Source organism: Sebastes umbrosus, chromosome 8 (genome assembly GCF_015220745.1).
Source record: "Sebastes umbrosus isolate fSebUmb1 chromosome 8, fSebUmb1.pri, whole genome shotgun sequence".
In the NCBI taxonomy this organism is placed as follows: Eukaryota; Metazoa; Chordata; class Actinopteri; order Perciformes; family Sebastidae; genus Sebastes; species Sebastes umbrosus.
In genome coordinates, this window is record NC_051276.1 from 1,528,399 (window position 1) to 1,542,289 (window position 13,891).

General features: G+C 42.2%; 1 protein-coding gene across 1 annotated transcript in view; it reads left to right on the top strand.

Moving 5' to 3' along the window:
- Window positions 1-12,699, top strand: part of fbxl17 (F-box and leucine-rich repeat protein 17) — a 293,136-nt gene extending 280,437 nt beyond the window's left edge. The window contains exon 11 of the mRNA XM_037777241.1: window positions 10,538-12,699. Within this exon, the coding sequence (XP_037633169.1) occupies window positions 10,538-10,675 (138 nt within the window). The 3' untranslated portion in view covers window positions 10,676-12,699. The remainder of the gene's footprint in view (window positions 1-10,537) is intronic.
- The last annotated feature ends 1,192 nt before the right edge of the window (window positions 12,700-13,891 follow it).

The window sequence follows — 13,891 nt, forward strand, 5'->3', positions numbered from 1 at the left end:
CTTTACAGTTCACTCTTTCCATCTCGCTTCAAAAAACTAATTTGTCATGATCAGAGCTAATAGAGAGTCCACTTTGATCCACTTGGGTGGGAGATATTGACCCACACACCTAAGACCTGCTCAATCAATCACTCAATACAAGTCTGATCTGGACTGAATCGGATCCCTGGTTTTGGTTACTTGGAACTAGTAACTAGTGGACATGTGAGGACCTCTAACTTAGAGCACCATATTCTTTATTTCATTGGGGGATATTATTATTTTTAATATTATGATATACAGTATATAGTAAATCTATCATACTGTATGATAAAATAATATAACAGACTGTATTTTATTTGTAAGACAAACGTTAATTGTGGTTGCACTTATATTCTGGTGACTTTGTTTTTCTTTACTCCAGATAATTAAAGCATCATTTCATGTTGTAGTTTGGCATATTTTACCTTTATAACACTTAAAGGGACTGTTTGTAAGAATCAGGAATGTCTTGTTAACAGCGACACCTGTGGCCGTTAAGTCAACTAAAGTCAGCGTCCTGTTGCTCGCGCTTGTGCTCGCTCTACATAGACATGAACGAGCATCGCTCAAAACAGTGAGGCGACACACGTCAGCTAAAAGCACAATATCACTCTATATTTCAGCTGCTTGGCAGTAATGTTAGCTGACCAGACGAAGGTCTCTCCATGAATCAATGCTGATCCTAGTGTTGGCTTTTCCTGCCTCAGCCTCCCGACCGCGACCGGAGGGAACAGGGAAGACACCGGAGTTTTGGTCGGAGACGATAACGTATCACTCTGCGGAGCCCCGTCACTTCACAACACATGGGAAACCTCTGTTGGTCTGGAGGAGCTGCAGCAGTTATTTCTGCACAAACGTCCACTGAACATTCACTAGATATTCTCAGAGCTAAACTAACTCTTCTGCAGTGTGAAGTGTGGAGTGTGCGCGCATGCACGTGAGAGGTGGAGAGAGAACGAGCGTGGTGTGTGAGTGAAGGGAGGCAGAGGAGCAGAGTACAGCAGAGACTCCGGCCCTGGAGACCAAAGCAACGGTCTCCCCCGCGTCCTCCGACCGCGGCCAACACTGTTTAACAGACGGGCTTCACTAGATACAACCAAGAGGTTTTGGTGCTTCCGTGTAGTTTGTGTTGGAGTCTTGTCTGAACAGCGTAGCCACACGCGAGCGTGCATGGGACACCGACCAGCAATGATTTATACGTGGAAGAAGTTACAAACAGTCCCTTTCATTTGAAGTATTAAATGCTAAACAAATGGATGGTTATGAGTATGATGTCTACCAGAATATCAGATCTAACTGTAAGGCTTGTGGGTTCACCGTGTCACCACAACACCTCCCATTTAATTAGCATTATTCTAGTTCTGCCTCACAGATGTAGCTGTGATAGTGTTTTACCGAGACTAACAAATAAATTGTGGAAAGCCTCTTGAGTTGTGGAATGTTTTCCTCCAGTCTGCAGAGATAAGACGGCCGGCGTAGAGAGGGATTGGGCTGAGTCTCGTTCACATTCCTTTAGTTACCTTTGTCACGCGTGATGGAGTGTGGGGTTTACAAACCTGGCCTCCAGAACCTCTTTCTCTGACCCTGTTCAGCTGAGCCCCCATTCCTCCGTGTATGTGTGTGTGTGTGTGTGTGTGTGTGTGTGTGTATGCACTGACACCCTGCTTTTCAGTTCTGCTGCTGTCTGATATTGTGCAGGGATGAGGGTGTGTGAGCGGGACCAGACCTCAGTTGTCGCAAGCGGTGCCTGACCTGGTTTTTAAAAGCACACTCACTGAGCCACGCACTGCAGATTCCTGCGAGGGTCGCTTGGCTTTCTGAGACAAAATCAAAATGTTTGAGCTCAGGCTTTCCTCGGTAAAGAGCAGTCTATTCTTTAAGCTTCCGAGCCAATGCATCGATAGTTCATTTAGAAATATTGAATCCTTCAGGAGAAGTTTGTGGCAACCTCTTTTCTGTCCCTACATTTCAAATCCTCTGTTCTTTCTTTTCCATTCATTCCTCTCTCCCTTCTTCCTCTCCCTCTTATCGGAGAACTATCTTTCAGTTGTCCAGTCACTCGTTTAGAAACTTTACAACGGGGGCTTTTCCTCTGAGCAGTTTAAAGAAGGCTATAAATCTGGCCTGTTTAAATCCAGACTTGTTTAAGCTGCCTTTTACTAAGACCTGATGCACTGCATTCTTCTGCTGCCTAAACAGGCTTTTGAAACATTTAGCCCAAATGTATTTACTGGTTGACTGATACACTCTCTACAAGGGAGTAGACAGGGAACGGGGGGTATTTGTCTCTCTTTATGGGCTGGGGACTAAAGCAATGGCTGCCACATGGCCAAAGAAAATGTGGGGAAAGAAGAAAAGCAAGTTAAAAAGAACCCTGCAGATCTGTGCTGAATTTAATGAAAACACAGAGGAAATAAAAAGACATTTTAGTCATATAAAAAGAACCACTGAACTTTGTTTCCTGGTATCTGCATGCATTTAAATTCACTCTCTCTTGTTCAATATTAACAGTGTTTTGTTCCTTTTTTCCAGGGTCATTGTTGCCACGTACAAAGCAGCACTCAGTGGGTTTGATATATTCAGAAGGAGCGGAGGCCATATTTTTTTTAGGCTTCTATTTCCTAAACTCTCTCCCTCTCTCTTTATTCCATTTCCCTCCCTTGATTGCTAGGAGCACTCAGAGGGTGTTCTCACCACGCCGGTCTAATATGATATGCATCTTCGTGTTTGTGTATCTGATTATCGATTTACGACCCCGTTCTTCTTTTTCCCACTGCGAACGTGAACTGCTGCAGCATTAGTCATCTTTACGACGTGTTTTACAGCGCTGCTTACCAGGGGAAGGCACAGGGCTTGCGGTAAATGTATATTTTACGTGGTGATAGAGTGCATTTGCATCAGAGGATCAGACTTAAAGAAAAAAGCTCACTGTTAAGAAAGAGAGCACTCCAGGAGAGAGCAGAGGTCAGCTCGGGTACTCGCCGTCACTTACCTTACCTTCCGCTCACACACACAACCCTGTATACGTTTACTGTACAGCATGTTCAAATAAAAGGTGCTTTTTTTTTGCTGAGCAGCATATCAGACATGCATCTTTTTGTTTTCCCCTCATCCCGCTCTCGCCCTCTTGTAAACCCTGACAACGGCACATTACCCGTCAGCATGCATTACATCGCACTTAGATCTGCCGGGCCGCGTCTTTGAAGTTAAAATGGGGGAAAATATCATAAGTATAGGCCTCGCTCCAGATAGCTGTGGCTGCGCTCCCAGATGCTTCTCAAAGATTAAAATCATCAGTGAGCAGCGATCAGCTCTATCATATGGCTCTCCTACAGACTTGGCAGCAGGTTGGGAGGAGGGGTTGTATAGTACAGTACACTGGATGAGGGCTGCATGGGGTAAAAGAGCCAGAGTCATATATCTAAAGCACCACTCCTGACACCGGTGCTGTAAGATAGCATTTTTTAAGCTTTAAGTTGCATAGCAACAAAATATCTTTAGGCACAGTTTTGCCTGGTAACCGCTCTGGGAAGAAACAGCTGAATCACCCGTTTTTCAAGTAGTCAGTGGCACAACCAGAAGGCTCCCCTCTCTGCCAGCCAGCATTTGGTCTGACCTTCATGTCTAACATCAGCCCTGAGCCGCAAATACCAAGCAGGTGTGGTGATGTCATCACGTCTCATTCAACATACCACAGAGCCATGCAAAGGGCACACAGCCCTGTTCTGGAAAGAGAGGAACTCTGGGAACTTGCTAGGAAAGGGTTTCTCTTACAGACGCCTGTTGTTTTTAGGCCTGAAAAGATTTACGGTGCCTCAGTGGAGGAGAGTTAATGGATGCTGTGATGTATAAATGCCTCTGTCAACTGATTTTCTGTCAACAAGATTTTCTATCCACCGGCAATAAAATGTTTTAAAAATGAGCGTAGGCATGAGATGCCAATTAATCAAAGCAGGTACAATGAGTTTCTGTGCTGTAATTTACAATTTATACAGGCTTGGATTTGATTGATATTAAAATCTTTTTTTCCTTCAACTTGATTGGCTTCTCCCTCTGCCATAATAAGATGTTTGAATTCTAATCATTTGACGCCGGTTGCATGTGACACTAATTACATTTCAAAACTTCAAAAAAACACAACATCAAAATGTTTTGCTGCACAATAAGTATTATCAACAAGGTCAGTGCACTAGTTATTCTTTTCATGATTTCCATCACAGTGATCTCGATGCAACTCAAACATTTAGCGTTTCCGCAACCGGCAATTAGGCAATGATTCAGCGTTATGATTGGGAGCCATTTTGTGTGTGCTGTGTTTGTCAGCAAGTGGAGCTGCACTAAATTAGCATTAATGAATGTTATGGCCTCCCATCAGTTTGACAGGTCTATTCTTTAGATTTGTTTCAATTGTAATTAAGCCCTGATTAACGAGCTGGGGGATGTTCCATTCTCTTTTCAAGAATACAGCATAATATGTTCTGAAGGCAGTCGGGGGTTTGTCATTTTATCTGCTAATGAGGCTCAGCCATATGTCATAACAAACTCGTCTCTGTTGTAGCGGCGTTCGGAGGCCTCGGTTAAGCTTCTTCTTCTCTCTTCTTCTGCTCCTGCTTTGGTCCTCTGTGAAGGCAACATGCGGCCATCTTTGTAGGCAAACTACAGGTGTTTGTCTGGAAAAAAAACGGTCTGGTCGCCCCGTGGCTTTGGGCTTAGGACGCTGACCGTGAACCGCAATGTCCCCGGTAGGGATGCAAATTTTGAATTGTTTTTCTAACCGATAATCGACCCTCGTTAACCGATTATTAACCGTTAACCCGAGAAGATTAGTGCGTCGCATGCAGCGGTGTACCAGCTGCTGTGTATGAGCACAACAGACAACTGAGTCCCCAGTTCACCGTCAGGGAGAGTTAGCAGCCACGGTGCTGTGTGTATTGTCGAGGACACATGCAGCCACTTTCCCATTAAGTCTCCACCGCTACATTTAGTTTAGCTGCGAGGTTGTCAGCTGTGTGTCTGCCTGGCGTAACGTTACTCTGTCTGCCCGGTGTAACGTTAGCGAGTGTCCGACAGACCGTGTGTGTGTTGGTGGTGAGTGTGAGGTTGTTGGTGGCGTTCTAGCTGTGAACGTAGCTGTAGCAGTGTGTGTACACTTTATTTGTTGGTGAATAAATGCTACAACTCCTCAGCTCGAGACCCGAGCCAACTTCCTTTATCTGCAACACCGGCTCAGACTCTCTTAAGGTGGGCTGTTAAGGTGGACCAGCTATTCTTCTTTAAGTGACAAGCCGCTCCTCTGAGTTTTGCTCAGCCTTTTCATTACTTTTTGATATTTCTTTTAACCGATCGCATTAATCGGTTAAAATTCTTAATGTCAGTTAACAGTTAAAACGTTAATTATTAACATTCCTAGTCCCCGTTTCAAATCTGGCTATACCTCCCTCATTTCCTGCCATCCTTCCACTACCGCTACCTAATAAAGACATTAAATGTCCCCCAGAAATAATAAAAGAGAAAAGAAAACCCAGGTGTGAGGGTGATCCAACTTCAAATAAAAGCTAATGATCACTATTTGAAGCCAGTTGCTAAATTTTTTTGAAAAGGATCCAAGAGTCACCAGACCAGACGGTCAATGAAAAGCTCTCAGTTCATGATTCAAGACAGTGATTTGGTCAGACCTCCGGGTCAAATCCCAAAAGAGGGAAAGAAGAGACTACATATAATCAAAAATATTTTTTCATTTATCAGTATATTAAAAATTATGAAATTAAATATAAAATTATAAACATATTATTAATAGATAAATGTGTGTATATGTTTTTTTGTATATATTGTTGTATATTATTTATACAGTATATACTGTGTGTATATATCTATATATATATATATATAGATATATACAGATTTATTAAGTCTGAAGAAGAGCGTTGGCTTGAAACGTTGCTTGTTAAGATGTGCCAATAAATTGCACTTAAAGGGAGCTACGGTGTTCGGACCTTCTTCTACATTTTTAATTTCTGATCCAGGCAGCCCGCAAAAAAAATTACTGAGTTGTCTTATTTCACAGTTTATGGGTTGGTAATAGGGATGCTCATTTTGAAAAATGTTCTTAACCGATAACCGACCCTCGTTAACCGATTATTAACCGTTAACCGACAAGATTTGTGCCTCGCATGCAGCGGTGTACCAGCTGCAGGAGCACAACAGATATTGGTTGACGGGAGTCTCCAGTTCAGCGTCCGGGAGCGTTAACTTAGCAGCTACGATGCTGCGTTCACTGTCTCCAGTTCAGCGTCCGGGAGCGTTAACTTAGCAGCTACGATGCTGCGTTCACTGTCTCCAGTTCACCGTCCGAGTGCGTTAACTTAGCAGCTACGATGCTACGTGTAGTGTCGCGGACATGCAGCCACTTTCCCAGTAAAAGTCTCCACCGCACATTTAGTTTAGTTTAGCAGGTTGTCAGCTGTGTGTCTGCCCGGCGGAACTTTAGCGAGTTTCCAACAAACAGTGTGTGTGTTTGTGCTACGTTAGCAGCTCTAGCATTGCCGGAGGCTTCGTGCTCGCCGCCGCACACGTAGTCTGCGTAACTTTAGTGAGTTTCCAACAGACCGTGTGTGTGTGTTGGCGGTGAGTGTGAGGTTGTTGGTGGCGTTCTAGCTGTGATCGTACGTGTAGCAGTGTGTGTACAGTTTATTTTTCGGTGAATAAATGCTACAAAACTACAACTCCTCCACTCCACTCAAGAGAGCCAGAGACAGGAGCCGACTTCCTGTATCCTGCAACTCCGGCTCCGCCTTTTAAGGTGGACTGTTAAGGTGGACCAGCTTTTCTCCTTAAAGAGACGAGCCGCTCCTCTGAGCCGCTCAGCTTTTGAGTTAATTATTAACATTTCTTTTAACCGTTTTAACCGATAGCATTAATCGGTTAAAATGCTTGATGTCGGTTAACGGTTAAACAGTTAATTATGGACATCCCTAGTTGGTAGGTACTCCAGATACCCAAATGGATGTGCACAAGCACTGAAGAAGTGAGTTTTTCATGATCTGTCCCCTTTAAGTCACATGCGTCATATATGCCATGGCTTATTCGTTAGTTTAGGCCAAGCCAGTGATCTCATAAAAGCATGTAGATTTCATGAAAATGCACAGAGATCCAGAACTCCGAAGGGGTTCTCTTTCATGCCCTACTGTATGTGAATAAACTTTCAGGATCAAATATCCCAAATGTCTCCTGTTTTTCTGCCAGTGGTCAACATTATTGCTTGACTTGTCGAGGTTGATCTTTTCAACAAAAGAGGGAATGTGCTGGTCTGTTTTGTAAAACTGTCTGAATACTCATAGTATCTCACAATAATAACGTGAGTTCTTTAAGACAATATCCTGAAACACTGTTTTATTAATGTATCAGCTGTGTTGATGAATCATTGATCACAGCACGCAAACGTGTCGCTGGAATTTTCTCATTTCCACTCTTACCCGCCGATTTAATGCACCTTTCAGCGGTTGAGATGTCAGAGTATTATTTCAAATATAAAAGCCTTCTGCCAGTTTCTTTTGGCTTTCTCTTCAACACTGACTGAAGAGAGAACTGAGGCAAGACTGTTTTTTGGCACCGAATTTTCTCACAGCGTCTGATCAGGAAAAGAGATGAAAATAAGACTCTTTGACCCCATTCTTGATTTGATGTTATTTTTCCTGTATCAACGGCATCCTGAAAGAGTCTGTAAAGCCTCTATGCGTTGGCGTCAAGCACCCAAACTCCAGCTCGCTGTTTCTTCTTTGACGATAAACGGAAGGTTGTTGTTGCTTTTTATTCTTCTTGAATTCACTTGTGCTGTTTCCATCTTCCTTCTATGACCTGTGAGCGTCGGTGGTCTGTTCACTCAAGCACACTTATATCTCTCTCTGAATCTGCTGGCTTTATCTTGACATTTGTTCTCTCAATTTCTCTACTTGACAAGGAATTGCTGATGCCCACCACTTAAAGAAATTGTGTTCAATGAAGAGAAAGAAGGAATTAGACAGAAAATGACAACCAAAGCAGATCATGAGCTGAGCTAGAGCCAGGGAACTCTTACCCAGCAAGACTACTCTTCCAGAAAACACAGAAACCGAAGGGCTCTCGGGCAATGAGCTCGGGGAAAACTGTGAAACACTTTGTCACTGCTTTGGCAACAACGGATGACTGTGTGCTCAACATGTGTGCGAGTGTTTATACATCATTTCCCCTGGAAAGTGTCATGCTCGCGGGTGGGCGGGGGTTGGTTCTGGGTGGGTTGCGGTTAACCCCTTAAGGTCTCCAGGGTTACTCTGCCTCTGCTCTTTGTCAGATTCTCAGGCTTTCTCACTCTTGGCTCTCGTGACGGTCTGACGGAGTGTTAGACTGGCAAAGGAGTGGCTATTAGCTGCTTGTCTCTAGTCCTCTGAGAACATGAAGGCCTCATTAGCCCTGTGAGCTCAGCTGTCCTCTGGTGCTAAACCCATCGCCATGGTCCAGTTGGGTGTGTGCATGTGTGCATGTGTGCATATGTGCGTCCACCGTTTATGCTCTTAAGAAATTGCTTTTCCTTCAGTACACTGCCATTTTGACAGGGCATTAACAGTTCAATCTGTGTTTCTTATCTTAATAAGGCATCATGGGGCGATGCAGAGACGGTCGACAGATTTTTAGATTACTGCTTTTAAATGAAGTCATTTAAAAATCTGTATTTATTAGACCTAAAGCAATATTTCTGTTCCATTTATTTGGTATTAAGTTTTTTGCCTCTTTTTAATACATCTACCCAGGACTCCCTGGAAATCTGCTCTGATACTGAATGAATGATTCTGAAATAAAGTGCTTGATTGGTGGACTCATGACATGCTCAGTGTGCTAATGTAGGGCCGGACCTAATTTATTAAATTCTGTACTAAAGAGACCATAACTTCAGAAGATACCTGTTAGATTTGATTCATTCAGACTGCTGAAGCCTGCAAACATCAAATGCACGAGGGTTCTCGATGCATCTCGATGCTCGATCCCTCTGCAGTGCATTACAAGTGTGCTGTAATCTACAAAAAAAACAAAACGTTTTTCACATAGCAGCTCTAAGACGGGGCGCTGACAATGACCATTTACACTGCATGATATAGCCTAGCATGATATTTCCTTACTCATAGCTCTCATACTCTTACTTGGTTTAAGTCCCTGCATCTCCCGACAGGACAATACGACGGTTGAATTTTAGCCTGTAAGCACTTTTTTTTTCAGCCCAACATTGTTGAAACAGAGCAGCTGATATCTGTAGTGAGAGCAACAAGCCAGTGAATGACTCACACTGAGCTGAAATGAAACCAAACTCCCGATTATGTTCTGTCACTGCATCGATGCAGAATCATCATCGTCTGCATCGCGATACATTTTTGAATCAAGACATTTCCACACCTCTATTTTTGAAAAGAATGAGGGCTGTAGATTTTGTCCCCCATCACTTCTATTGGAAACACATTATAAAGCAATCTTTTAATGGTATGAAGAGGAGGAAGGATTACAGTGAGAAAAGCTGTTTCAGTGTACATATGGGCACCTGTAAGACTGACTGTCCTTATACTAGAACGGTCATAACCATATCAAACAGGCTAAACATGTCAGAAGTGAGCAAACATGAAACAAAGGCTATACACTGACCTTGGAAACAGCAGTTGACTAAAATAAATAATCTCAACTCAAGATCCACTTACTCAATTGCTTTGGAGCTTTCCGCCACATCACATGGTCTTCATCAGCACCGAGTTTTTTTCTCCTTCATGATGAAAGTGTAGATATTTAAGCCATCCACTGTTTGTCCTAAAAGTGCTTAGATTACTGGAGAGTTTGAACATGCACAGCTCCATGACACCTGAACATCTATAGATGAAGACAGTGCCATGTGACAAAAGCTCTGGAAAAGAATTGAGACCTTAATTTGCCAACATCCGAGCTGAACTCTTGAGCTCCTGAGCTCATCACTTGATAATATTGTAACTTTACCTTTATTTACCTTCATATACTTTACATACTGTTTTACAAATGGTTACACCTCTGTGTGTGTGGGTATATATATATATACAGTATACACAGTATACTGTATATATATATGTAAAGTATACAGTGTGTATATTATATACATTCAGTTTTCCCTCTGAAATACTGTCATCAACTTTAATAAACTCAACAAATTTACATTGACATTACCATTTTATGTTTAGTTATGTTTATATCTAGTTTAACTGCACTATTTTATGCCTTAGATTATCATTTTGCTTTTACTTTAACTTGTGTGATTTCCCCCTTTTATATATGCATATTTTTATGAGCATTTTTGAAGGAACCTGAGACCAAAGATTTTCCTTGCCAATGACTGCTTTGCTGGAATTGACATATGTCAAATAAAGAACCTTGAACCTAACGTTTAAAAGTAATTATTGTTACATTTAGTGTCATTGAGGTGAATCTTGATCATCATATCAACAGTGTATGTCTTTGTGTGTGTGTTATGCAGGTGAACGAGGAGACGGTGGAGAGGCTGGTGGTCCAGTACCCTCACATTGTTTTCAGCACGGTGATGCAGGACTGCAAGAGAACCCTGGAGAGAGCTTATCAAATGGGCTGGAGCCCCAACACATCGAACACGTCGTAGCTACTACTGTTTCTCACAAACACACACACACACACACACACACACACACACACACACACATAGCTACGCAGAGGCCCTTTCTTTTTGTGTACAGACACACACACACACAATATTTGCAGCTCAGTCATGTTTGCCTCTCATCCACTGTTCAAACATGCATGTGAACATGTAGCTACACACTCACAAAGGTCCAGATCAACTGTTTCATTTGAAGCAAATCTCCCATTTTAATACTTTAAGTAAAAAAATGGGCCTCCTGGTATTTTATAGTTAAATGAGACATCATACTTCTACCAATCTTAGGTTCTAATCAACAACTTGACTGACTTTTCCTCATCATCAGTCAGATTACATCCAACAACATTGTGTACTTTCTTTGACCAGAACCTTGACTGACTAGTTTGTTTCGGTGCAAAGCAGTGCACCAACAAGTTGATATCTTCTTTAAGTGAGTTGATAGAGTATTAAGCCTCATACATTTAAAGTCATCCATATCACCTTGGATGGAGTAGAGGAGTGATGGGGGCGGTGTGGTCTTGAACATGTGAGAGAGATCCAAACTAACCGTTCAGTGGTGAGTGGACGATTGTTTTTAATGAGCAAGGATTAAAAAAAAAAGGTTTGTCGCCCCAACTGGAGCCGACGTTCCTGAGCAATGCGCCCATGGGCAGCGTTTACGTCATTCAAAACTGAACTCAACTGCTGCAGCGAGATTGCACAAGACGGAGCAGAGACTCTGAGATCAAGAGAGGACATCCCACAACTTAAAACCGGAAGACAACTGAGCTGCCAGGGCTTCAGACCTCACCTGAGGCATTTTGAGATATCTATGATGTTTATTTTGTCCAAGTAGATGATTTTTTTTCCCCTCCTTTCTTGGATGTTCGGTGTTAAAGGCATTTGTGGACTCATACGTGTTTGACGAGGCTCCATTTGAAGGACAGAGCTCTTTGCTGTGACTTAATATGCACATCGTCATGGTACATAAGAACGACTCTGGCACATTCGTGGCAGGAAAACAGCATTTCTCAAAAACAGCATGTTTACATTGAGATCCTCATCTTATATTTTTTCCAGCTACAGAGCTATTATCTACAGATGACCTGACATTGAAATGAGCCTCTGTATGACTCGGGAACAATGCTGTTTTTGATGCCGTGCATTGATGTAGAGTTGGCCGAGCGTCACCTTGAAGCAGTGCAGAATGAAATCAGACAGTGCTTGAAATAGAAGTTGCCTTTACCTAAAAACCCTGGGTCATGTTATCAGAATATTAACCACGCCCACCGTGATGACAGGTAAGAGGAAATGTTGCCTTAAGTGCTTAGTGGGTAATGGCCATCCAATTAGCGACCTGAAATCGACCCAGAATTTACTGAAGAAACCTTTATCTGATACCATTATTTGATTATCTGATATATACATATAAATAAATACTGTGTGGGATTTACTTAGCATAATATTGGTTTTGAGCATATACTTGTAACATTAGCTATGTAGCAATGCAACGAGGGATTTATCTTTCTTAGTGGTGTAGGATGTAAAAAAAAAAAAAAACAACTGGCTTGGCCCTATAACCAGAGCCAGTGGACGTTTGTAGGAGAGAGTCGATCTTTTTTCATCTATTCTGTAGAAACTCAGTAGTGTACAGTAAAAAATGCAAATAACCAGGGTATTTTTCTATGGTGTGAACCAGCTCTGGGCTCAGACTCCACACACTGTCACTAAGACATGAACAATAGCTTACTGAGCTTAGGGTTTGAGCAGAACTGTAAACTTTCTACAGCATATAGAGATTTCAGACAATTAAAAACACCTTAATTTTTACCCTTGTCAGGATTTGTAGACTTTAACCGATGGAGAGTTCCTCCCTCTGCCTGTTTTTGTTCTGTTTCTGTTCTTTTGTAATCCCCATATGCACTTTCGTCTCTGCTAGATGTTGACACAATTGATTCCTGATTTGTTAAGGCAACCGTAAATGACTGGATTTACATAAAGATGAATAAAACACTACTTCAAGCTTTTTTTCTCTTCTCCTTTTGTATGTGTGGAATTGAGGCAGGAGAAGAATATTCAAAACGACAGCGGAATACTTTTCTACTCATTTTACATAGTCTGTGGACTGCTTCAACATTTTTTGGCATGTTTTTCCAGATTTTTAATTACATCAATTCAACGCAAAGACCACAATGACGATAATAGGAGACATGGTGCAATTCAACTTCAACACAGATTGCATCTGTATGCTCAGGTAAAATGCAAATACAGATACCAGCATGTTGTTCATCACAACCAAAGGCCTTGGGAAGCGCAAAAGTATGACACTAAGCCTCTGTATTGGTAGAAATAAAGATGTTTTCCAAAGAGACCCATGCATTGATAATGTCTTTTCTACTGAGCACCATGACACAACAATCAACCTGCGTTTCCATTAAGGTACACTTGTGATGTCAAGGTCAGAACTGTTGCCACAATCACAGGAGCTTCACATCTGAAACAAAGTGAGGAGACATCAGCTCGCTACCCAGCGAGACGGCAAAGGCCTCAAAGAGCTAAAAAGCTGTCACTCAATATGTCCCCAGTCTTTGACAATATTGTCCCTTTCAAGTGCCTATTTTCATGTCTGGCGATCAAACGTGGGAGATAGCATCAAACAGGATGCGAAGGTTGGTTCTTCCCAGATACGTTCTTTGTGTTGTCAACACAATTTGTGTCAACACGAGGCGCGATTCACTTGAGTAGCAGCTAAAGGAGATTTCTCTAATCTTATAAAAGCATAGGGAGCTCTGATCTGCAAGTTTCTCTTTTATTTCCTATCCAGTACAGAGACATGAATACATGAAGCAAACTCAGATATCCATCCATACATACAAGGGAATGGACTCACCAACACCTGTTCAATCTCTTCTGACCAATTACAGGCGCCCTACAACAATTACTGCCTTTGTGAGCTTCTAATTTTAAAGTTTTGAGTCAGAAAGGTGTTGTTTCAATACTATGGTGTGTGTTACGGCTGCAGTTTGTGGTTTGGTTTCAGATGTATTTTTCCGAAAACCCCTCTGGAACAGTCTTATATTATAATATTCACGATGTGGAATTTGTTGCAGTAATGGGCTATTGTGTTGCATTGCAACAGATTTCACAGGTGTTCATTATGTCGTGCCCACCCCCTGTAACTGTTAGAACAACACTCGCTTACAACAGACGGATAAAAAC